This window comes from Syngnathus typhle, linkage group LG8 (assembly GCF_033458585.1).
Source record: "Syngnathus typhle isolate RoL2023-S1 ecotype Sweden linkage group LG8, RoL_Styp_1.0, whole genome shotgun sequence".
Taxonomy (NCBI): domain Eukaryota; kingdom Metazoa; phylum Chordata; class Actinopteri; order Syngnathiformes; family Syngnathidae; genus Syngnathus; species Syngnathus typhle.
In genome coordinates this window covers 15,448,291-15,471,743 of record NC_083745.1, presented here as the reverse complement: position 1 = coordinate 15,471,743, position 23,453 = coordinate 15,448,291, and the positions used below count along the sequence as shown (strand labels likewise).

Below are 23,453 nucleotides of genomic sequence, written 5' to 3'. Positions count from 1 at the left end.
CGCCAGCAGGAGGCGCTACGCTGCAGGGAGCTGTGGCTCCTGGGCCAGATCGAGCTGCTTGAACACGTTAAGGCCGAAACGCTCCAGCAGCAATTGCATCAACTCCACCGGGTCAGTGCCCTCCGCTCCTCCCTCTCAGACAAACATCGGCGCAACTGGCGCCCTGGCAAAGTCCCTTGCATGTGTCGTCCAGAAACAAAGATGGATTGTTTTTCTTAGTGGCAGATGTACTCGATGTCGTAGATTTCCCCAAATTGGTGGTGAGTGCAGAGTCTACCTGGCTCAGGTGCTGTGGGCCTAGGTCTGCGCTGGCCAACCGTTTCCCACCCAATAACTGCGCAAGCTTGATGGCTTCACTGTCAACGGGCCAGTCTGCCCCCAGCAGCCTCACGACACGCGTTTGTCCTTGACGCGGGCGCAAGCACGCACGCCAGTCTGTGTGACAAGCAGCAGCCAGAACAGTTGGACGGGAAGAGAATGCAGTTCCTATAGGAAGAAAGCACTCACTGCTGATGGATCGTAGCAAGCTACTGCTGAGCACTTCCTGTCGATGCGGCTCACGGCCACCTTTGTTTAAAAAAAAAAAAAAATTGAGATTGATAGGGTGCACCAGTGCAAACTACACCCCAACACTCACGCACTCACAATAACCCCCCCCCCCCCACACACACACACACCTGGTCTCATCTCACTTGGGGATTTCAGATGCACGGGCAATTAGACGCCATCTCCCAGCAGCTGCGGAGCGCCAACGGGAGCGGCGCTGACCTCAGCAGCCAGCTGACCAGCTGCATGGACAAGTAAACTCACAGATGAAAACCCTGAGAGTCGTCCATCACATTTAGGACTGGAACCTTTGTCTCGCCAGGTTGTCTTGCCTGAGTCTGATGCCAGAGGAGACCCCCGAGATGACCTTCACGGCCGATTCTCGCTCCCTGAGGGATGCCATCACCTCCTTTGGCAGCATCAGCGCCCAGGTCTGTACCACCGCATGAATTGAGCCGTGCAACTGTTGCCTTTCTCGTGATCCGATGACTTGACTGTGTGAAGCATGTCCGCCCAAATTCCAGTCGTCAAAATCCCACTAGCAAACGGCATTGCGACGAAGCCCCCGTGGCATTGCTCGGCTCTTGCCGGTCACAAACATTTCAACTTTGTGCTTGAATTGAGCAGCACAAATTTGATGCCTATTTGTGGCGCAAGGCTGCCAATTTGAATGAGCTCAGTACGTCTTTACGAGGCAGGACTTTCTCATCAGGACACACCTTGAGGACATTTCGCGCTTGTGCCCTTGCGCAGGTGTTGCAGGGCGGGGCCGTGGGGTACCGGCTGCCCGAAGGCGATCCTTCTCCCAGACACGGACTCAAAGACAAAGTAGGGCCGGCTGTGATGTTTTTTTCCAAAGCTTTGTCGCGTGTGTGCCTCGAAACGTCCTGTCGTCGTCCAGGCTTCCTGTCCCGCCCCGGCATCGGTGGATTTCCTCAAGACCTGGGGTCAGCTGCGAGACCTGGAGGCATGGCTGCTCCAGGACCGGAAGGCTGGCGGCCAGCAGCGCGACCTCAGCAGCGGCGGCGCCGCTGACTCGAGGGGCGACAACCTGAGCCGATGGTTGACGGCCCATTGCGCCGCCGCTGCCGAGTCGGACGGGGAGCATCAGAGGTTGCTCTTGAAGCCGTTTTCCGAATGCCGTCCATGGGAAGACTGGCTGGCGGGCCCTAGCTGTTCCTCCTGCTGCCGCCAGAGTATTCAAGCGCTGGAGATCGAAAACCTGGGCCAGCTCAAGTGCCTCAAGACTCCGCCGGCCACCGCTGAGTCCTCCGCCGCCACACCCAGCCTCGAGGCATGGCTTCATCAGCTGGCACCGCTGGCGCAGATGTGTCGCGCCAACGAGCCGTGCTCCAGTTATTCAGAGTGCGTTTGTGACGAGAATTGCGGCAAAGAAGCCCTCAACGCTTGGCTGCTGCGATCCGGCGCTCAAGACAAGAACGGCGTCTCTGTATCTGCTGACAAGAATTTTCCGCCGCCTCTGCAGCACAGACGGCAAGAAGAGAAGGTACAGATCCAAGCAGTCCGCAGCTAGTTTCAGCTGCTGACAGTTTCTTGTGCTGGGGGTAAACTATTTGCCAATGTGCCAGCGTGGTTTATCCTCAGTCTGCAGCACACCGCCGAAAAGGCCGCGACCTTGCCAATAGAATTGAAAGAACTGCAGGGTGGCTGCTTGACACCCCTTCACAACATGAATTACTGCTATCCTATTAGCTATTTGGTGACTTTTGACGGTACGCCCTTTTGTTTTCCATCGGCTGTTCACTTGCCTATTTTTCTCGTTTACTGCCTTTGCGCCAATGTAACCTTTGAACTCCCTCATTACTTTGCCTTAAGCATAGAACCAAAAAATTACTAACGTGTCATTTGAAGCTACCTGCAAAGTTGTCCCTTTCCTTGGAATCGATCGGAAGCGTAAAACTTGAGTGGCAAGAACCCTTTCGTCATATTGTGCAATCATCTAGGGGGGTCGCAAACGATGATTGCGTCGATTACTCGTGTGGTCTCCACAGGTTCAGGCCATCCTGGAGGCGTGGCTGCACCCATCCAACCCTCCGTCGTCACCGTCCTGCGGCAATCTCTCTTCATCCTTGCTCCAGAGGCCTGTTGATGCGCAGTCATGGATGCTTCCGGAAAAGTGGGCGGCAGCTCAGCAAGATGACAAATGGCTCCTGAGAAAGAAGTGCCAGGTAGCCAAAATGACTGCCGCCAAGTGTGTGGGCCAACAAACAGTGTGACGTGTGTTTACTCCCCACAGGAAGGCGTGACCTTCCCCTTCGTCTCTGACACATCCTCCGGGGAGAAATGGCTTCACCAAGCGCCCCCCCCGGTTCAGGTAAGCGGCCGGCCACCAGCACAGCATTGAGCTCTATCAAAAGCGCTGCCACTCGCCAGCCGGTGTCACTTTGGTATTTCAGTGCCCTTGGTGGCCAATCCTTTCCAATTTGGCGCTCACAGGTAGCAAAAAAATGGATGTGTGCAGAGTTGTAGGTTGGGCTCTGCCTGGAGCTCTTGAGATTGCAGAGGGAAGGCCTGCTGTGCACACAAGGATTTTTTTGAAATCTTCCAGAGCTACATTTACTTGGCTATTTTCTTTTAATCTGGCGACATGAGTCTACGCGTGAAAATGGGGCATTGAACGATTTTGGTTGCATTGCTCCCTGATTTTATTCACCGCAGAAGAGCACCATGCACATTGTGATTCTATCCCAGCAGCCATCTCGAAAGCAAGTCCTCCTCTTGTGATAACGTGCGCCCATGTTTGCCGAGTGTTTCCCTAGGGAACTTGTGTTGAGCCTAAAGTGGCCAATCCTCAGGAAATTGGCTTTGGAAAACACACATTTCTGCAACGAAAACGTTGGGTAGGACTCATTTTGTTCTAGTCCTGCGGTGCTTCCTCCTTGGCCAGTCAGAGCACAGCTTTGATCGGCTCCACCGCGTTGACGTGTTTGGAAAGGAGATGGCTTTCCCGGCACACTTGTCCTAAGATTGCGTGGCAGGGCAATCCGTTTTGGACCCGATTATCGGGTCAAACCTCCATCTGATGTCCTCGTTCGGTCGAGAAGGGGCAGCACGGGGATAAACCAGAACCTTGTTCGTTTTCCAAAGCAGCCAACAGGGGTGCTTGAATTGGGTGGGGTGGCATCTAAAACAGGAAACTGGAGACTTGGTCATCTGCGTGCGCTGAAGGACTGCGCTGGTGAGCTGACGGATGTCTTCACGGACATCTTTAACACTTCCCTGCAGCAGGCCATCGTCCCGTCGTGTTTCAAAGCTGCCACCATCGTACCTGTGCCTAAGAAACCCGCTCCGTCCTGCTTCAATGACTACCGCCCGGTGGCACTAACGCCCATCATCATGAAGTGCTTTGAGCGGCTTGTCTTGGAGCACATCAGATCCGTTCTTCCCCCCACCATTGACCCCTTCCAGTTTGCGTACCGAGCCAAACGGTCCTCTGAGGATGCTATCTGTTATGCCCTCACCCACCTGGAGAGAAGGGACTCGTATGTGAGATTGCTGTTTGTGGACTTCAGTTCTGCCTTCAACACCATTGTGCCACAACGCCCATCAGCAAATTTGACACGCTGGGCCTCAGTACCTACCTCTGCAACTGGCTACTGGGCTTCCTCTGTCAGAGGCCACAGGTGGTACGTGTTGGCGACAAAATCTCCGCCAGCATCACGCTGACCACGGGGGCCCCCCAAGGCTGCGTGCTCAGTCCGCTGCTCTTCACCCTCCTGACGCACGACTGCACTGCAACCTACAGCGACAACCGCATAGTGAAGTTTGCTGACGACACGACTCTGGTGGGTCTCATCACCAAGGGAGACGAGACTCAATACAGGCTGGAGGTTGACCTTCTGACCACGTGGTGCAGGGACAACAACCTCCTGCTGAACGTCGACAAGACCAAGGAGATTGTTGTGGACTTGCGGAAGGGTCACACCCAACACCTGCCGCTGACCATCGACGGTGCTGTGGTGGAGAGAGTGAGCAGCGCCAAGTTCCTGGGGGTGCACATCAGTGAGGATCTCTCCTGGTCCACCAACACCGCATCACTGGCAAAGAAAGCCCAGCGCCGCCTGTACTTCCTGCGGAAACTCAGGCGAGCGAGCGCTCCTCCGGCCGTCATGACTACATTTTACCGCAGCACCATTGAGAGTGTCCTCTCCAGCTGTATTGCTGTTTGGGGTGGCGGCTGCACTGACTACAACTTGAAGGCCCTGCAGCGCATAGTGAACACGGCTGGTAAGATTATTGGTGCTTCGCTCCCCTCGAAGGACATTTACACCTCCCATCTCACCCGCAAGGCGACCACGATTGTGAGTGATGTGAGTCACCCCGCTCACTCTTTGTTTGAGCTTCTGCCCTCTGGGAACTCTCCAGGCTGTTAGGATCCTGAACTCGCCCCCCCCTTTCTGCGTAGCGTCCTGTACTTTGCGCATGGGCTGTGGACTCAGTTCGGACTCGGGGACTCGGACTCGGTCGGACTCGGTCATTTTTTCCGGACTCAGACTCAGTGCTGATTTTGACCGAGTCCACCGAGTCCGACAATAAAAAAAAAAAGAGGCAAGACGCAGCCAGAGAGTGTCAGGTTACAGTCAGCGCGGTAGGAGTTGGAAGAAGCAGTAAAAACTCCACCAAACTCGTCGTAATGACCCGTGATATGTTATATCCTTACTATTTTCCAGGTTGTTAGATAGCAAGAATAGGTCGGACAACGACGTGAATAATAACTGCTTTATTCCTTACTCACAGTGCATTCACAGGGTGTACCACAACAAGACAGAATGCCCATCCCACTTCCGGATTTTTTCTACTACGGAATTTGAGTTAGCCCAAAATACACAACATCTCTTCCCCTCTTACAATGAACGTGGTATATGCATGAATGCGACCAACATAGTCTTATGCACCTATAACTTGACATCTTCAAGATCTATCAATAACTACCATTAAACAATAATCATATATGGTCCAGACAATTATGACAATAATATTCCCATGAAACCTTAACTTTGGGTAAGGGTGGACTACCTCGAATTATAGCGAAAAACTGATGTCGTACGGCGTCAGCACTATGTTGTTTTCAATAAAAACATGAAGAACTCACGTTTGCGTCAGTCAATTTGAATTTTTATAAAGGATTATTCTCAGTTGATGTCTTTAAATTCAACCGCGTTCTGCCATTGAAGCGGGGTGCATTCAAAGACCAGTCGTACAGACGGAAACGTTTTGTGATCAAATCTTTCATAACGAGAATGATTTGAGTGAATTGATTTGAATGAATAATTGAGAAGACATTTCAGTTCTGAAGGCTCCTTTTGTCCCAAGCAAAGTGACAGATGGTGGGGAGGGGGGATAAAAATTGTAAAATCAATTCACTCAAATCATTCTCGTTATGAAAGATTTGATCACAAAACGTGCGTGGCTTTTTCTTAAATGAACACGTTTGACATTGCTATCGTGTCAGCTTTTAATTATTGTGCTGTCATGTTAAAGCAAATTAATAAATGCAACAATATTAATTTGCTTTGAAAATACCTGAGTAATAAAATAAAATGGATGGATGGATGAATGATGATCACAATTAAGTATAAAGTCTCCTTTGTAATCTATACTCCTTGTAGCCTGTACCCAAAAAGAGAAGTGTCTTTTCATCGAGGTTTATGCAAAGAGCTCATGTAATTATATTGTTGCGTTTTGGTGAAGTGAATGAGTGTTCCGTCTGTACGACTGGTCTTTGAATGCACCCCGCTTCAATGGCAGAACGCGGATGGCATCAAATGAGAATAATCCTTTAGAAAAATTTAAATTGACTGACGTATCTGAGTATCTGTTTATTGTATTCGTTTATTTGTTTAATAAAGACAAAGCCATCACCAAACTGTTGTAATTATTTAGATTTTGATCTAAATTAGCCTTGAATAAAGACTAGGCAGTCACATGAATTAACAGAAAAAATGGACAGCCAGACTCAGACTCATGGTCAAGAGGCCGGACTCGGTGCAAAAATCCGACCGAGTCCACAGCCCTGCTTTGCGCTATGCTTACTGTCTGCTGTACGCACACTGGCTCAGTTTTGCTCCTCTTATTTATTGGGTTATTTCTTTATTATTTATTCATCACTCATTTTATTTATTTATTATTTATTAGTTATTGTTTGTGCCTTCTTGTTTTTATTTTGTGTCAACTACTTGTATGTTTATCGTGTACTGTGTCTCGTCACCGTGGGATGGAGGAAACGGAATTTAGGTTTCTTTGTGTGTCTGGACATATGAAGGGATTGACAATAAAGTGACTTTGAACTTTGAACTAAAACAGGAGACTTGGGCGCCTCTATTCGAAAGCAATCGGCAGCTCGTGCTTGACACCTTTTCCAATTGTACTGCCTGACGTATACGTGTGGGCGTCCCTGTTCTTGGCCTGCTCGAAATAACAGAATGGCACATTTGAACAACATTCTGAGTTAGCAGACAGTTAGCATGAACTACTACGAGTTCGAACACAGTCTTTGCCTGCTGCGTGGTGTCACTTCATGTTAAGCTGTCACGTATTAGCCAGAAGGCTAATCTTGCTTGCGTGTTGGTTTGTTACAGATTTGATTGAGATGCGGAGGAGGATGGCCTTCACTTCAAATCCTATGACATCTGAGAATTCCAATCAGGACGTCAATTGAATTTTTGTTTTTCAGCATGGAAAAATGCTGACTTATTTGAACGCAAATATTTTTGCATTGCATTCAGCGTTTGTTCTAATACTTTTCCTCTAGCATCTCACTTTCTTAAGGTGAAATTGACCTATTTCTGCAGACAGAAACATTTTAATGTAAAATCAACAGACTTTTATTTTACTCGCCTAGATGCCTTGTGCTTACGTGTGTTTCATCAGTGCTCTTGTGTGGATTGTCCCTTACCCTAATAAAACCTGTTGCCACCCTTGGTCTTTGTCCTTCCTTTGTTGCCCCGTCAGTAGCCTGTGTCGCTACAGTTAAGCGAATTGTTCTTTAAAGCAGCACTGCCAAGGATTTGGACCTGTTTTAAGTGTTTTGATAACTCTTCTGATGAAACATTGACTTAAAACTAGTTGAATGGTACAGTTGTGATGGCTGGATGGCATTAATTGCTTTTACATGCACAAAATATTGTTGAGGGAGGCAGGAACCCTGCCACACAGCAAACAACAAATGTGGTAACATACTTTACGCTGTAAAGTTCATGGGCAAACTACGGCCCGTGGGCCACATGCGGTCAGTTTGCTCAAAGAAGAGATTATCTAATTTTTGGAGATACTTGAAAAAGCTGACGATTTTCCTCAGTTTAGTGACATAGATTGGCTTTGTGATTTAGCTTTTGCAGTGGACATACTGACATACATGAACGAGCTGAACGTGAAGCTACAAGGGAAAGACCAGTTTGTGCATGATTGTCAATTTAACTAAAACCGTGCAATTCAACTCGGAGGAAATAGATGGACTAAAGAAGAGAGTGGAGTAGCTCAAGAATGAGAATATCAGTGTGCTGAACAAAAACAAAGAATTGAAGAACAAACTGTTTGAACGAGCATTTATAGTGACTATAACCTGTGGCCATGTCTTTGAGTGAGAGGTATTAAGGCAGTGGTGTCCAAACCTTTGGCAAGGGGGGCTAGATTTGGTTAGATGAAAATGTGTGGGGGCCGACCATTCTCACCGACATTCCTCGAACCATTACCATTGTAAATGAACTTGTAAATATGAAACATATATTTTGCACTACCAGAAAAGTTAAAGATTAAAATAATAAATTAAATACAAATTAACAATTATATGAAAGTTGAATGATTTTTTTATTAGATGTATTAAGTTTGTTTCATTATCATTATTGTTGTATTACCGTTGTTTTCCATGTATAATGCACCCCCATGTATAATACGCACCCTAAAAATGGCATGTCGATGCTGGAAAAAAGCCTGTACCCATGTATAATACGCACCCAAATTTTTACTTTTTTTTTTTTTTTTAAAGTCCCGATCGTCACACGCGCATCTGGGTGTGGTGAAATTTGTCCTCTGCATTTGACCCATCCCCGTGTGATTCTGATCCATCCCCTGGAGGAGAGCCGAGCAGTGAGCAGCAGCGGCGCCGCGCTCGGGAATCATTTGGTGATCTAACCCCTCAATTCTAACCCTTAATGCTGAGTGCCAAGCAGGGAGGCAATGGGTACCATTTTTATAGTCTTTGGTATGACCCGGCCGGGTTACTTAAGTCCGTAAACGTAAAATAATTTCAGAAAAAAGATCATCTTTGGGAACAACCGGATGTTATTCTGCCGGTCAGTATCACTGCGCATGCAGTAGGAAACTCGATAGCGAAGAAATATGTGAGACTCTCAAAGGGATCACCAATATTTGAGTGATGTTCCAGTTATTTATCACAATTAGTTTACCAAGTCTGTGTTTTGAGTTCCTCCAATAAGCCCTGGTCCAAGCTGCACTTGGTCGCCCCGCTCCTTTCCACACTCCATCCGTGACAAGATTATCTTCAAAAATTGTTGTACCATGATCTTCTTAAAAAAAACCAAAAAATTGTACAATTGTACCCATGTATAATGCGCACCCCAGATTTTAGGACAATAAATTAGTTACCGTTTTTTTCCGTGTATAATGCGCAAAATTTAACTAATTTATTGTCCTAAAATCTTGGGTGCGCATTATACATGGATACAAATTTTAAAAAAAAGAAAAAATTTTTTTTTTGTTTTTTAAGAAAATCATGGTACAACAGAACCAACAACAGGACTGACCGACAAAAACGTGGAACAAAAAGACAGGGTGACATTACCAAAGACAGGAACAGAAACCAAACAGACATCATGACAGTAACACATGCAATGATCCGACGGTGAGCGAGGGGCAGACAGGACTTAAATACAAAACACGTTACATTGATTGAGGTGACACAGGAAGGGAGGGGCGACGCGAACAGAAACTCTGGCAACCTAGACACATAGCAAAACTGGGGACGAGACATGACAAATCTCCCTTGAAATAAAACTTGAAATCACCTTTCTTCTTATTTGTTGTCAATCGCGCATCGCATTCAGCCATCCTGCCCAACACACTTAGTCAGTAAAATTCATAATTGACGACACATCGTTTGATGCGATGGTGCAATTCTTGATGGTGTGTTATTGTCAAATATTGTTTGGTTTTTAATCTCCATCGCAAACCGGATATCATACGGAGGCCGCCATTACAGATGCGCAGAACGGATGCGCAAGACACGTCAGCTATATAAAGAGTGAGAAATCAGTTTTCTTCCCATTAGTTTTAATTCACAGTTTAATTAGCAGTTTCAATCAGCAAATAACAAAATGCGTATTACAGGTAATATTTTATTTCACAACACTTTGCCTTGTTCCTTTCTTCTCTGCTGTTCACTTCAAACACGCTCCATACGAACGCAATACTCTTGTATCAGACGCTTGCTCGATCACCTGCTCGTTTGCTGTCACAATGTACCCTACACAAATCCGAAACATTTCTTGCGGCTCCGAGTCACGACGAGGGGCAAGTTTTGGTTTCCAAGGGTGTTTTTATTCCTCTTCAACGTCTCTCCCATACAGAGCCGCCTTTTTCACATGTCCGCACGTCACTTTCCTCTCTTTTCATCTGATCGCGGTGGTGCCTTTACAGGCAGTCGGAGAAATCAACGCCAACAAAAGAAAATACATCCAGCCTAGTTAAGACCATACCAAAGACTATAAAAATGGGACCCATTGCCTCCCTGCGTGTGTGACGATCATTGGGACTTAAAAAAGAAAAGAAAAAAAATTTGGTGCGTATTATACATGGGTACAGGCTTTTTTCTAGCATCAACATGCCATTTTTAGGGTGCGTATTATAATTATACATGGGGGCGCATTATACACGGAAAAAAAAGGGTAAATTTTACATGGAAAAAAACGGTATGTTAAATTTAGAACCTGCCATCAAGAAAATGTGTCAGAGAGGCTATTGGAAATTTAATGCCAAATTGTTAGAAAATGAGAAGTACTGTAACAAGATAAAAAATGTGATTGCTGAAATAGAACATGATAACACAACTATTGGTACTATTAATAAATGGGAATTTCTAAAATTCAGGATTAGAGAAACGAGTATACAATTCGGTAAGATTTTAACATTTAAAAACAAAGAGGAAGAGATATTACTACTGCAAGAGTTATATTTTGTTTGTAGCAAGATTAATTTAACTTCGGACGATAAAAGTAGAATTATGGCAGTACAAAGTAAGTTGGACCGTTTCTATCTGAATACAGGGAGCTTTTGTGAGATCGAGAGCAAAATGGATCGAATCCGGTGAAAAGCAATTCCGCCTATGCTTTCAATTTGGAAATATGCCAGCAACAAAGAAACTCAAAGAAAATGGTAAAGAATGGAAGGATTCCAAGATGATAGAAAAAGAAGTTTACACGTTCTACTCTGAATCATACACATCTAAATTTTCAAAAGAGGATTGTAAAATACATTTTCACAACAATCATCGTCTAATCCCACAAATGACTTCTTCATACAAGGAGGTCTGTGATTCAGAACTTAAAATTGAGGAGCTGGATGCGAGTCTCGGGAAAATGTCGATAAACAAAACTCCAAGACACTTTTGGGATAACTTGAGGAAATTATTATTTGAAGCTTTACAGGATTGTATTGATAGAAAACAATTAATAACGATGAAGCAAGGAGTAATTACTTTGATACCCAAGCCTGGAAAAGATAAGAGACTGTTTCTGGCGCAATTACAAACAGACTCAAAGAGGGAATAACCGAAATCATTAGTGAGACACAGTCAGGCTTTATAAAAGGAAGAGTTATTCATAACAACATTAGGCTTGTATTCGATTTGACAGACTACAGTAATCTAGTGGAAGATGACGGCTTTATACTCTTTCTAGATTTTTACAAGGCCTTTGACTCTGTTGAACATGCTTTTATTTTAGAAACATTTGATTATTTTGGATTTGGGGAACATTTTTTTTTTTTAAGTTCCAATGATCGTCACACACACATCTGGGTGTGGTGAAATTTGTCCTCTGCATTTAACCCATCACCGTGTAATTTTGATCCATCCCCTGGGGGAGAGGGGAGCAGTGAGCAACAGCGGTGCCGTGCTCGGGACTCATTTGGTGATCTAACCCTCCAATTCCAACCCTTAATGCTGAGTGCACAAGCAGGGAGGCAATGGGTCCCATGTTTATAGTCTTTGGTATTACCCGGCCGGGGTTTGAACCCACAACCTTTCAGTGTCAGGGCGGACACTCTACCACTAGGCCACTGAGCTTTATTTTAAATATTTTATTAGTATGCTCTACTTTGACATAAATAGTTGTGTGTCCTTAGGCCAGGGAACGTGTAAGTCTTACACGTAAGAGATTTAGTATAGGATGAGGAATCAGACAAGGATGTGGAAGCTCCCCTGTATTATTTATAATGGTGGCAGAGATTTTGTCCATTTTGGTTAAAAAATCCACAATCGAAGGTCTGCATTTGAACAATGAACAAATTATAGTATGTCAGTTGCCTGCTGATACAACTATATTTCTTGAGGATGAGCTCCAAATTCCAATAACATTGCAAGTGATTAGTACTTTTTCAAAAGCTTTTGCACTCCAGTTAATTGAAATGTGAAATGTTACCACTAAAGCAGTGGTCCCCAACCACCGGGCCGCGGACCGGTACCGGTCCGTGGGTAACTTGGTACCGGGCCGTCAAGCCGCACAGAAAAAAAAGATCGACGGTCAATTAATTCAGGTCAAGACACTCGTCCCGGTCACGTGACATGTTTCCCCAGTCGAGCCCGCAAAGCTAATATGTGGCGACAGGGTAACTAACCAGGCAATGAAGCATTCAAAACTGCTTCAACACATGGAGACCAAGCATCCTGCAATAAAAGACAAACCTTAATCACTCCGGGTGTCATTGTCTCCGATTACGTCTAGATGGGACCGGCTCGTTTCTGAGAAACAAACTCAGTGCTCCCACTAATTCAACGTAATGGTGAGTTTTATTTTTGTCATTTGTACTTGTTTTTATGTCAGTCGTATCATTTTATTTCAACGTATTTATATATTTATTATAAATGTATTATTTATTTATATAAATGTATTACCGTTTTTTTCCATGTATAGTGCGCCCCCATGTATAGTACGCACCCCTAACAATGGCATGCTGATGCTGGAAAAAAGCTTGTACCCATGTATAATACGCACCCAATTTTTATGAATTTTTTTTAATTTTTTTTTTTTTTTTTTTTTTTTTTTTTTTTTTTTTTAAGTCCCAAAGATCGTCACACACGCAGGGAGGCAATGGGTCCCATTTTTAAAGTCTTTGGTATGGTCTTAACTAGGCTGGATGTCATTTTTTTTGTTGGCGTTGATTTCTCCGACTGCCCCTAAACGCACCACCGCGCTCCGTGCGCACACGGCGGCTCTGTATGGGAGAGACGTTGAAGAGGAATAAAAACACCCTTGGAAACCAAAACTTGCCCCTCGTCGTGACTCGGAGCCGCAACAAATGTTTCGGATTTGTGTAGGGTACATTGTGACAGACGGCAAACTAGCAGGTGATCGAGCGAGCGTCTGATACAAGAGCATTGCGGTCGTATGGAGCGTGTTTGAAATGAACAGCAGAGACGAAAGGAACAAGGCAAAGTGTTGTGAAATAAAATATTACCTGTAATACGCATTTTGTTATTTGCTGATTGAAACTGCTAATTAAACTGTGAATTGAAACTAATAGGTGGAGAACTGAACTCTCGCTCTTTATATAGCTGACGTGTCTTGCGCAACCGTTCTGCGCATCTGTAATGGCGGCCTCCGTATGACGTCCGGTCCGCGATGGAGATTAAAAACCAAACAATATTTGACAATAACACACCATCGATTGCACCATCGCATCAAACGATGTGTCGTCAATTATGAATTTTACTAAGTGTGTTGGGCAGGATGGCTGAATGCGATGCGCGATTGACAACAAACAAGAAGAAAGGTGAGTTTTATTTCGGGGGAGATTTGTCATGTCTCGTCCCCAGTTTTGCTATGTGTCTAGGTTGCCATAGTTTCTGTTCGCGTCGCCCCTCCCTTCCTGTGTCACCTCAATCAATGTAACGTGTTTTGTATTTAAGTCCTGTCTGCCCCTCGCTCACCGTTGGATCATTGCATGTGTTACTGTCATTCTGTTCCTGTCTTTGGTAATGTCACCCTGTCTTTTTGTTCCACGACTTTGTCGGTCAGTCCTGTTGTTGGTTTTGTTGTACCATGACTTTATTTAAAAAAAAAAAAAAAAAAGAAAAAAAAAAATTAAAAAAAAAAAAAATTAAAAATTTTTTTCTTTGTACCCATGTATAATACGCACCCCAGATTTTAGGACAATAAATTAGTAAAATATTGCGCACTATACACGGAAAAAAACGGTATTTATTTATATAAATGACGGTCCGCGAAAATATTTCTGACATGTAACCGGTCCGTGGCGGAAAAAAGGTTAGGGACCACTGCACTAAAGGACCAATCTATCAGCTCATTACATGAGATACAGGTCAAAAGAGAGGTCAAATATCTAGGTGTCTTAGTCATGATAGACAAAATTGTTTCGGAAAAGAATAACATAAAGGATAATATCGATAAGTGTAAGGCCTCTCTGAATCGGTGGCTACAAAGGGATCTGTCATTATTTGGTAGAATTATGTTAATCAAAACGGACAGTTTATCCGGGTTAATATATCCAGCTTACTCCCTTGCCATCTTTCCTCAATTAACAAAAAATGTTAATAGGCTAAATTTTGATTTTATTTGGAGAAATAAATATAATTACACATCAAAACAGGACTTAACCAGACCCTCTGAGAAAGGGGGAGGTAATGCAATAGATTTAGAGTTTATGAATGTTTTGTTGAAAACTAATTGGTTGAAACAATTCCTTAAAAATCCACAATCAATATGGTTTCTCACACCCAATTTGGTCTTTGAAAAAATAGGTGGAATCAGATTCCTTTTGAAATGTGACTATGATCCAGAAAAGCTTCCTTTACAATTATCAGACTTTCATCAACAAGTTCTTTTTTATTGGAGACTTATTTTCAAACACCTCACAACACACCAATTTGGAACAATAGGTATAGTTTGATTTATAGAAAATCAGTTTTTATTTCTGAATGGTTCTCTAGAGGAGTATGGGCTATATCTGACTTCATGGATGAGGAGGGAGGAATCACGCATCATGCTGGCTTTTGTGATAGATTTAAGATTTCTTGTTCTCAAAAAAAGTACAAACACATGGTGAAAACATTCCCATTTGTCAGGCTAGGAATAAGGACAAGACTCGGATGCAGAGTGACCAAAAAATAGGAATTTATTTTGACAGGCTCGAGCCGGCAAAAATCAAAAATACCTTGAAGAGGGAAATAAAGGCGGCAGAAATAACTAAATAATTCTCGGAGCAAAGCGAGAATAAAAGAGTTCTTCACAAAAATAGACAAGGTCTTTGAAAGTATCAAGACGAGACAAGATGCACTGGCACAAGACAAGGGGAAGACGCTGACTAAATACACACAGAAGGGTAAGGGCACAGGTGCACACAATTAAGAGCAGGGAAGACAATCAGACTGACGCACAGAGGAAGGGCCCACGATCTGAAACGAGAGGAGAGTTGCTTATCAAAATAGAACAGCAAGTGACAATACAACAAAAAAGACAAGACAACAACAATCCACGAATCATAACGGCATGAATCCCAGACGGACCTGGAGCATCAGGATGATCAGCATAAAAATCAGTAATCAGATCATTGCCCAAAATAAAACTCGTAGGCACCGATTATCGCTCCTCCGGTCCATAACCCTCCCAGTCCACAAGAAATTGCCAGCCTCGACTTCTCCTGCGCACCGCCAATAGTTTCTTTACAATTACTTCACTGGTTCTTCTATATCAGACAAATGGTTTTAGGTTTATTTACCTGACATGTTTCGGCGGTTTCTTCCGCCTTCATCAGAGTGTCACTCATGTGGTTGTGACGCGTCTTTATCAGTTGATGGATGAAGGCGTGGCTCACTTCCTCTGCTGTCAGTTCACCTCTCCAAAATGCTGTTCCAGGTTGTAGAGAGCATGTAGGCTCCCTCGTCCCTGTTGATGGTCCTCGGGCCCCGCTTGCGGATCTCAATGGCCTCCCTGATCCAACGCTGATGTTTGTTTTGTTCAGTGCAGATGACTGGCCTTTTCCCAGTCCATGATGTGGTAATGGCTGACTTGTAGTGTTCCTGTTCTATTTGTAGTTTTATTGCTCTTGTTTGTCTTGTTGCTGTCTCCTTCTCACATACCTTCTTGTGTTCCGTTTTTCTTGTGATGAAGTTCCTCCTTGTCTCCCCGATATATGATTTATTGCATGATTTGCATGGAATATCGTATATGGAATTGCATTTATTTTCCGGGTTGACTCTGTCTTTTGGGTGTACCAGTATCTGACGGAGTGTTGTATGTGGTTTGATAGGCGTGCTTATGTTGTATTTTTTCATGGCTCTTTTGATGCGTTCCGTAATTCTTCTCACATACGGCAACGTCACCATTCCGCTGGGTTCTTGTTTCAGTGTTTGTTTCTTTCTTTGCTCCTGTGTTTTGTATTTTTTGTTTACCTGTTCTGCGCCTTTGGTTATTGCCCATTGTGGATACTGACACTTTTCGAGTGCGTGTTGTATGTATTTTCCTTCCTGTGTTATGTCCTCCGGATCCGTAATTATTGTTGTGCGTTCGTATAGTGTTCTGACTACTGACAGTTTGTGTATAGTGGGATGTTCTGATGTCCAGAGGAGGTATTGGTCGGTGTGTGTGGGTTTTCTGTGTACTTCATGTCACCGTTGTCTGTGTGGTGTATGTTGATGTCTAAAAAGGCTATAGATCGATCTGTTTCTTCTTCATGAGTGAATTTGATGTTGCCGGTGGTGTCTATAGTGTTGAGATGGTCTGTGAGGTGTTGTGTATGTCCTGTTTTTGTTTTTTCTAGAATGTCATCGACGTAACGTCTCCATAGCGTGGGTTTGTATGTGTCCGGGGCTGTTAAGAGTGCCTTCTGTTCTAAATCCTCCATAAAAAAATTGCACATGATGGCAGAAAGAGGGTCTCCCATGTGGAATCCCTCTTTTTGCCTGTAGATTGTGTTTCTGTTGAAAGTATGTGGAGGTGGCGATGAAATGAAGTAATTGGGTGATGTCCTGTGCTGTTAGATTTGTGCGTTTCTTGAGTGTCCTGTCTGCTGATAGTCTGTCATGTACTATGTGTATGGTGGTATCTTTCTGTACTTTTATGTGTGTGAGTTCTGTGGCGAGTTGTTTCGAGTTTCTACAGTGTTGATCCGTGAGTCCTAGTAGTGGTTTTATTATTTCTGTGAGTGCTTTTGAAAGGTTGTATGTGACTGACCCTATGCTGTCTACGATGGGGCAGAGAGGTGTACCTGGTTTATGGATTTTTGGTGTGCCATAGATTCTGGGGATGATGTTTGCTGTGGGTATTAGGTGATTGTATGTCTGTCTATTTTATTTTCCATGAGTAGTGGTTTGAGTAATGCTTTGAGTTTATTTTTCTTGTCTTCTGTTGGGTCTTTTTTTATTACTTTGTAGGTGTCGTCCTGTAGTAACTGTTGCATTGATTCTTCGTAAGTGTCCGTGTCCATAATCACTGTTGTCCTACCTTTGTCCGCCGGGAGGATTGTAATGTCTTTATTTTTCCCTAGTGTGATCATTGCGTTTGCTTCCTGTTTTGTAATATTACTGGGTGGTGATTTAGCCGTTTTTAATATACCTGCAACTTCATTGCGTAGTGCTGCTTTTTGTCCTGGGTTACGCAATAAAACTACAAGCAGAACAGGAACACTACAAGTCAGCCATTACTGACCATTGTAAAAGAGAAAAACACATCATGGACTGGGAAAAGGCCAGAGTCATCCGCGCTGAAGAAAACAAACATCGGCGTTGGATCAGGGAGGCCATTGAGATCCGCAAGCGGGGTCCGAGGACCATCAACAGGGACGAGGGAGCCTACATGCTCTCTACAACTTGGAACAGCATTTTAGAGAGGTGAACTGACAACAGAAGGCGTGACTCACCTGTCAAATCTGACAGGTCAAATCTGACAGGTGAGCCACGCCTTCAGCCATCAGCTGATAAAGACGCGTCACAACCACATCAGTGACACTCTGATGAAGGCGGAAGAAACCGCCGAAACATGTCAGGTAAATAAACCTAAAACAATTTGTTTGATATAGAAGAACCAGTGAAGTACCGTATTCTTCGCACCAAAAGGCGCACTGGATTATAAGGCGCACCCTCATTGAATTTTTTATTTTAGAAATTATTTCATATATAGGGCGCATAAAATAGCAGCTATACTGCAACAAACTGAGGTTGACTAGGGTTGCGGTATGCATCCACTAGCCAATAACCAATGAGCCCTCTGTGAACAATCGCGTTTCTCAAACAATCTCCTATAAAATGATCAGAACTGACTAAAGTTCGATCTAACACTGGTACTGCTTACCTATATTTCCCTTCCATATCGATCCGTAAATGTACTCAAAACATTAACATAGCAGCCTATTTTGACATGAAATAGCCTTGTGCGTAAAGCAGCTATTATTATAGCATTAGCCACCCGCAAACTCCCATGAGCCTCAGCTCGCAGACCCCCATGAGCCTCAGCAAAGTGTAACCAATCGCGTTTCTCAAACGATCTCCTATAAAATGATCGGAACTGACTAAAGTTCGATCTAACACATTGGTACTGCTTACCTATGTTTCCCTTCCATATCAATCCGTAAATTTACTCGAAACATTAACGGAGCAGGCTATTTTGAAATGAAATAGCCTCGCGGGTACATCAGCCATTCGGTGACGCCCCCTGACGACAGTTGCCGTAATGTTGGGAAGCGATGCGACCTTGTACCGTTTTTTTCCGTGTATAGTGCGCCCCCATGTATAGTACGCACCCCTAAAAATGGCATGCGGATGCTGGAAAAAAGCTTGTACCCATGTATAATACGCACCCAATTTTTATGAATTTTTTTTTAAAAAAAACTTTATTTTATTTATTTATTTATTTTTTTTTTAAGTCCCAATGATCGTCACACACGCAGGCAGGCAATGGGTCCCATTTTTATAGTCTTTGGTATGGTCTTAACTAGGCTGGATGTAATTTTTTTTGTTGGCGTTGATTTCTCCGACTGCCCGTAAACGCACCACCGCGCTCCGTGCGCGCACGGGACAGCAAACGAGCAGGTGATCGAGCAAGCGTCTGATACGAGAGCATTGCGGTCGCATGGAGCGTGTTTGAAGTGAACAGCAGAGAAGAAAGGAACAAGGCAAAGTGTTGTGAAATAAAATATTACCTGTAATACGGATTTAGGTAGAGAACTGAACTCTCGCTCTTTATATAGCTGACGTGTCTTGCGCATCCGTTCTGCGCATCTGTAATGGCGGCCTCCGTATGATATCCCGTTTGCGTGTGTGCGAGAGCGAGAGAGAGCGAGAGAGAGAGCGCGCGAGAGAACGCTCAACCGTAGCGCGCCGCCGACCGCCCAACGCGGTGCAGCTGGTTGATTATTGTGACAGAGCCGTCGCTGAAATTTAGAAGATATTTTTAAAGTCCTGATGTACTTTCTAAAATTTAAGTGGACCTCAGTGCGCACTGCGCAGGGAGCTTAATTTGGTGCGGTCGCGCAACCGCAGCGCGCCGGGCGCTCACTGTCGCATTGCTTAAAGAGCGCCTTTGTGTTTTAGGATGAACAGCAGAGACCAAAGGAACAAGGCAAAGTGTTGTGAAATAAAATGTTACCTGTAATACGCATTTTGTTATTTGCTGATTGAAACTGCTAATAAAACTGTGAATTGAAACTAATAGGAAGAAAACAACTCTCGCTCTTTATATAGCTGACGTGTCTTGCGCATCCGTTCTGTGCATTTTATTTCACAACACTTTGCCTTTCTTCTCTGCTGTTCACTTCAAACACGCTCCATGCGACCGCAATGCTCTCGTTTCAGACGCTTGCTTGATCACCTGCTCGTTTGCTGTCCCGTGCGCGCACGGAGCGCGGTGGTGCGTTTACGGGCAGTCGGAGAAATCAACGCCAACAAAAAAAATTACATCCAGCCTAGTTAAGACCATACCAAAGACTATAAAAATGGGACCCATTGCCTCCCTACGTGTGTGACGATAATTGGGACTTAAAAAAAAAAAAAAAAATTAAAAATTTTTTGTACCCATGTATAATGCGCACCCCAGATTTTAGGACAATAAATTAGTTAAATTTTGCGCACTATACACGGAAAAAAACGGTACAATTTGTTCAGGGTTGGCGGGCTGGATTAAACGGTTCCGTGGGCCGGATGTGGCCCGCGGGCCGTAGTTTGCCTACCCCTGGTCTAATTAGACTTGATTTAAGAGACGCATCAATATAGTCATTCAGGGCCTGTTTTTCGGGTGCCGAAAAAGAATAAAGCCGCCCCTTGGGTATGGTGGAGCTAAGAGCTCAATAGCGCAATCATATGGACGATGGGGCGGTAGAGAGGTGGCCTTACTGAATACATCTGCGAGTTGGTGATAACAATCTGCCACTCCGGGTCTATGGCGGAGGAAGCATAAACATGGTCAGGTTCACCTTTAGAGGCCATCGGGAGGTTAGAATTGAGACATGACATTTTGCAAGGTGTTCCCCATCCCCTTATCTCTCCGGTTTTCCAGTCTATGGTTGGGTTGTGCCCTTTTAGCCATGGGTATCCGAGGATAAGAGGTTCATAGGGGAATTTACAACATACAAATTTAATTTCTTATGATGGTTGTCAAAAAACAGGGTGATGGGCTCAGTTATGTGAGTGATATCAAAAAGAGCTTCTCCATTGCGCACCTTAGCTTTCACGGTAGTGTTTAACAGTTCAAACTTGACGCCCAATCTTCGAGTAAATGACCAGTCAATCAAACTCTCATCGGCCCCAGAGTCTATTAGCACCCCAATTTCAGGGTCTTTTCCTAGGTGAGTAATGGTGCCAATGGGTAGGTCCCAAACCTTTTGATTAGTGGCAGAAAAACTACTCACCATCAGGTCTTTCTTTACCGGGCAGGAGGGGAGGATATGTCCTTGCGCACCACAATAAAAACATCCACCCTCCTGGCGTCGGCGCTGTCTTTCCTTCTCGGTTAACCGGGCTCTGCCCAACTGCATGGGTTCGATCCTGGGGGATGGTTGAGTCTGGTTCAGCGTGACGTGGTGCGCCCCGAGGAGCGAAGATACGGCTACTGATGTGTCAGAGAGCGCAGGTGCGTTCCTAGATGCGCACTGCCTTTTCCATTCCTGTAGGCGATTATCCGTGCAAATGGCTAGGGTGATGAGAGTGTCGAGGTCGGTGGGGAAGTCGAGGGGGATGAGTTGATCTTGGATGGACCCCGAAAGGCTCCTGAGAAAGATATCATACAAGGCCGTGGGGTTCCAACCGCTTTCCACGGCCAGAGTGAGGAAGCGGATCGCATAGTCCCCAACAGACTCACGACCCTGGGTCAGCCGGCATAGCTCCCGAGCCTTCTCCCGGTCTGAGGAGATTGGATCGAACACCATACGCAGGGCCTCGATGAAGGCGTGGAGGGAATGACATGTGTCAGAATCCCTAGCCCATTCTGCGGTCGGCCACGCCCGGGCCCGTTAGGTAGGAGATCATAAAGATCATAAAGGCCACCCGGGAGCGATCCGTGGGAAATTCATCTTGAAAATGCTCAAAATGCATTTCGCACTCAGTAATGAAAGACCTACTGAGCCCGGTTTCCCCGGAGTAGCGTTCAGGAGGAGCCAGTCTGGAGACTATGGCAATCGGAGCGATGGCAGAACGGGCCGCAGGGGAGGCAGCTGGTGGACTGGGTGCCTCCGCTGATCCCGCGGTGAAACGCAAGAAAACCTCCTGCATCTGTTTGCTCAGCAGGCCCACCTGAGTAGCCACCACCCCTCTGAAATCTTCCTCACTCTTCACGAGCCCTCCAAGACCCGGAGCCTCCACTTGCTCCTGGTGTTGGGCAAGCCGCGATGCCTGGGAGCGTAACACAGCGGTCAGCTGGCCTCTCTCTGCCGAGTCCATGTCCGGCCAGTGCGTACTGTCAGGCTAGGAACAAGGAGAGGACTCGGATGCGGAGTGACCAAAAAATAGGAATTTATTTTGACAGGTTAGAGCCGGCAAAAAACAAAAATACCTCGAAGAGGGAAATCAAGGCGGCAAAAATAATTAAATAATTCTCGGAGCAAAGCGAGAATGAAAGAGTTCTTCACAAAAATAGACACGGTATTCAAAAGTCAAAAAGGTATAGTCTGCTTTATTGTCAATTTCTTCACATGCCAAGACACGGAGAAATCAAAATAACTTTCCCACTATCCCACGGTGAGAAGACATAGTACACAATATACATACAAGTAAACAACACAAAAAAGTTAACGTGATAGCTGGTCCACCTGACGAGACAAGACGCACTGGCACAAGACAAGGGGAAGACGCTGACTAAATACACACAGAAGCGTAAGGGCACAGGTGCACACAATTAGGAGCAGGGAAGACAATCAGACGCACAGAGGAAGGCCCCACGATCTGAAACGAGAGGGGAGTTGCTTATCAAAATAAAACAGAAAGTGACAATACAACAAAAACTACAAGACAACAACAACCCACGAATCATAACGGCATGACACCATTATCCCTGATTAACATGGTTAAAAAAGATAAAATGTACTCAAAGATAACTCCATGTTTGAGGCTGCTACATGTTAATGGGATTGATTTTTGTGATGATAATTGTAACAAGTTTATCAGAGGCTGTTTTTTTTTGAAAACTGGTTTTCTGGTACTTTGAAACGTGGTTATATTTTGAAAGACTTCAGCTCAGGAAATATAAAAGTGATTAGATGCAAGTATTTGAAATCTACGGTCCCATCAAAAACAAAGGAATTCCAATTTAAAATGATCAATAATATTTACCCAACCAAGAAACTTTTGAAGACGAAATTTAAAATGGATGTAGGGAACTGAAAACGGAATTGAAGATTTAGACCTTTTTTTTTTTGGTGTGAGTTTGTACAAAGGTTTTGGGTTGACTTTCAGTAATGGGCTTGTTTAAAAGGGTTGCTCTTTGTTAATCTTACTATCTCTGATGTGAAATGTGCCTTTTTTTTCATAATGGTAAATCTGATTTTTTTATCAACAATATTATTTTGTTGGCCAAACAATACATCCACAAATGTCGCTTCTTTAAAACAAGACTGTTAGGATACGGATTTTAGCTATTGATCTGACTCCAAATTGTGATCAACACTTAACACAAGAATTGCTATGTTCTAATCCACACACTGGCGCACCTAACAATTTTGCGAGTTCGTTCTGTCAAAGAGAAGACCAGTAGATCAATCAGACCGAATTTACCAATTGTTTAATCCTGACAAAGCAAACTAATACAGGCCTGGGCCTTGGGTCCTTAACACAAAAACTCGTGTGCCTTCGTGACCAGAAAGACGACACATTCTTCCGGATTGCCCAGTTTTAAAGAAACACAATATGAATATTCAAACATGCAAAAGATTGTGTGGTGATTGGTCGATGGTCATCTCCTCCTCGTTTGGGTTTTCCCCTGCTTAGCACAGGTGTCTGGACCACAAAGACGAGTTGTTTTTCGCGTTCCCATCGGCCTTGAGATGTCCTCCCTTTCTGGACCTCCTGTTCCACAATACTTTGAAGAAAACAAATTCATGTAGCCTGCACATTCCTTTCCACTTATTAAGCGACCACACTACTACTAGAAATGATATTGATATGATTATATGTGTCTAACGGAGCCTCAATCAAATGTGTTTGCAAACTGCGG

General features: G+C 44.5%; 1 protein-coding gene across 3 annotated transcripts in view; it reads left to right on the top strand.

Moving 5' to 3' along the window:
* ncoa4 (nuclear receptor coactivator 4) overlaps positions 1 to 7,487 on the top strand; it is an 11,121-nt gene extending 3,634 nt beyond the window's left edge. For all 3 annotated transcript variants that reach the window (XM_061284725.1, XM_061284724.1, XM_061284726.1), the window contains exons 3-10: positions 1 to 111; positions 706 to 800; positions 869 to 977; positions 1,300 to 1,374; positions 1,448 to 2,053; positions 2,559 to 2,735; positions 2,804 to 2,881; positions 7,146 to 7,487. The exon at positions 1 to 111 is cut by the window's left edge and continues 30 nt beyond it. In XM_061284725.1, the coding sequence (XP_061140709.1) occupies positions 1 to 111; positions 706 to 800; positions 869 to 977; positions 1,300 to 1,374; positions 1,448 to 2,053; positions 2,559 to 2,735; positions 2,804 to 2,881; positions 7,146 to 7,151 (1,257 nt within the window). In that variant the 3' untranslated portion in view covers positions 7,152 to 7,487. The remainder of the gene's footprint in view (positions 112 to 705; positions 801 to 868; positions 978 to 1,299; positions 1,375 to 1,447; positions 2,054 to 2,558; positions 2,736 to 2,803; positions 2,882 to 7,145) is intronic.
* Positions 7,488 to 23,453: the final 15,966 nt, after the last annotated feature.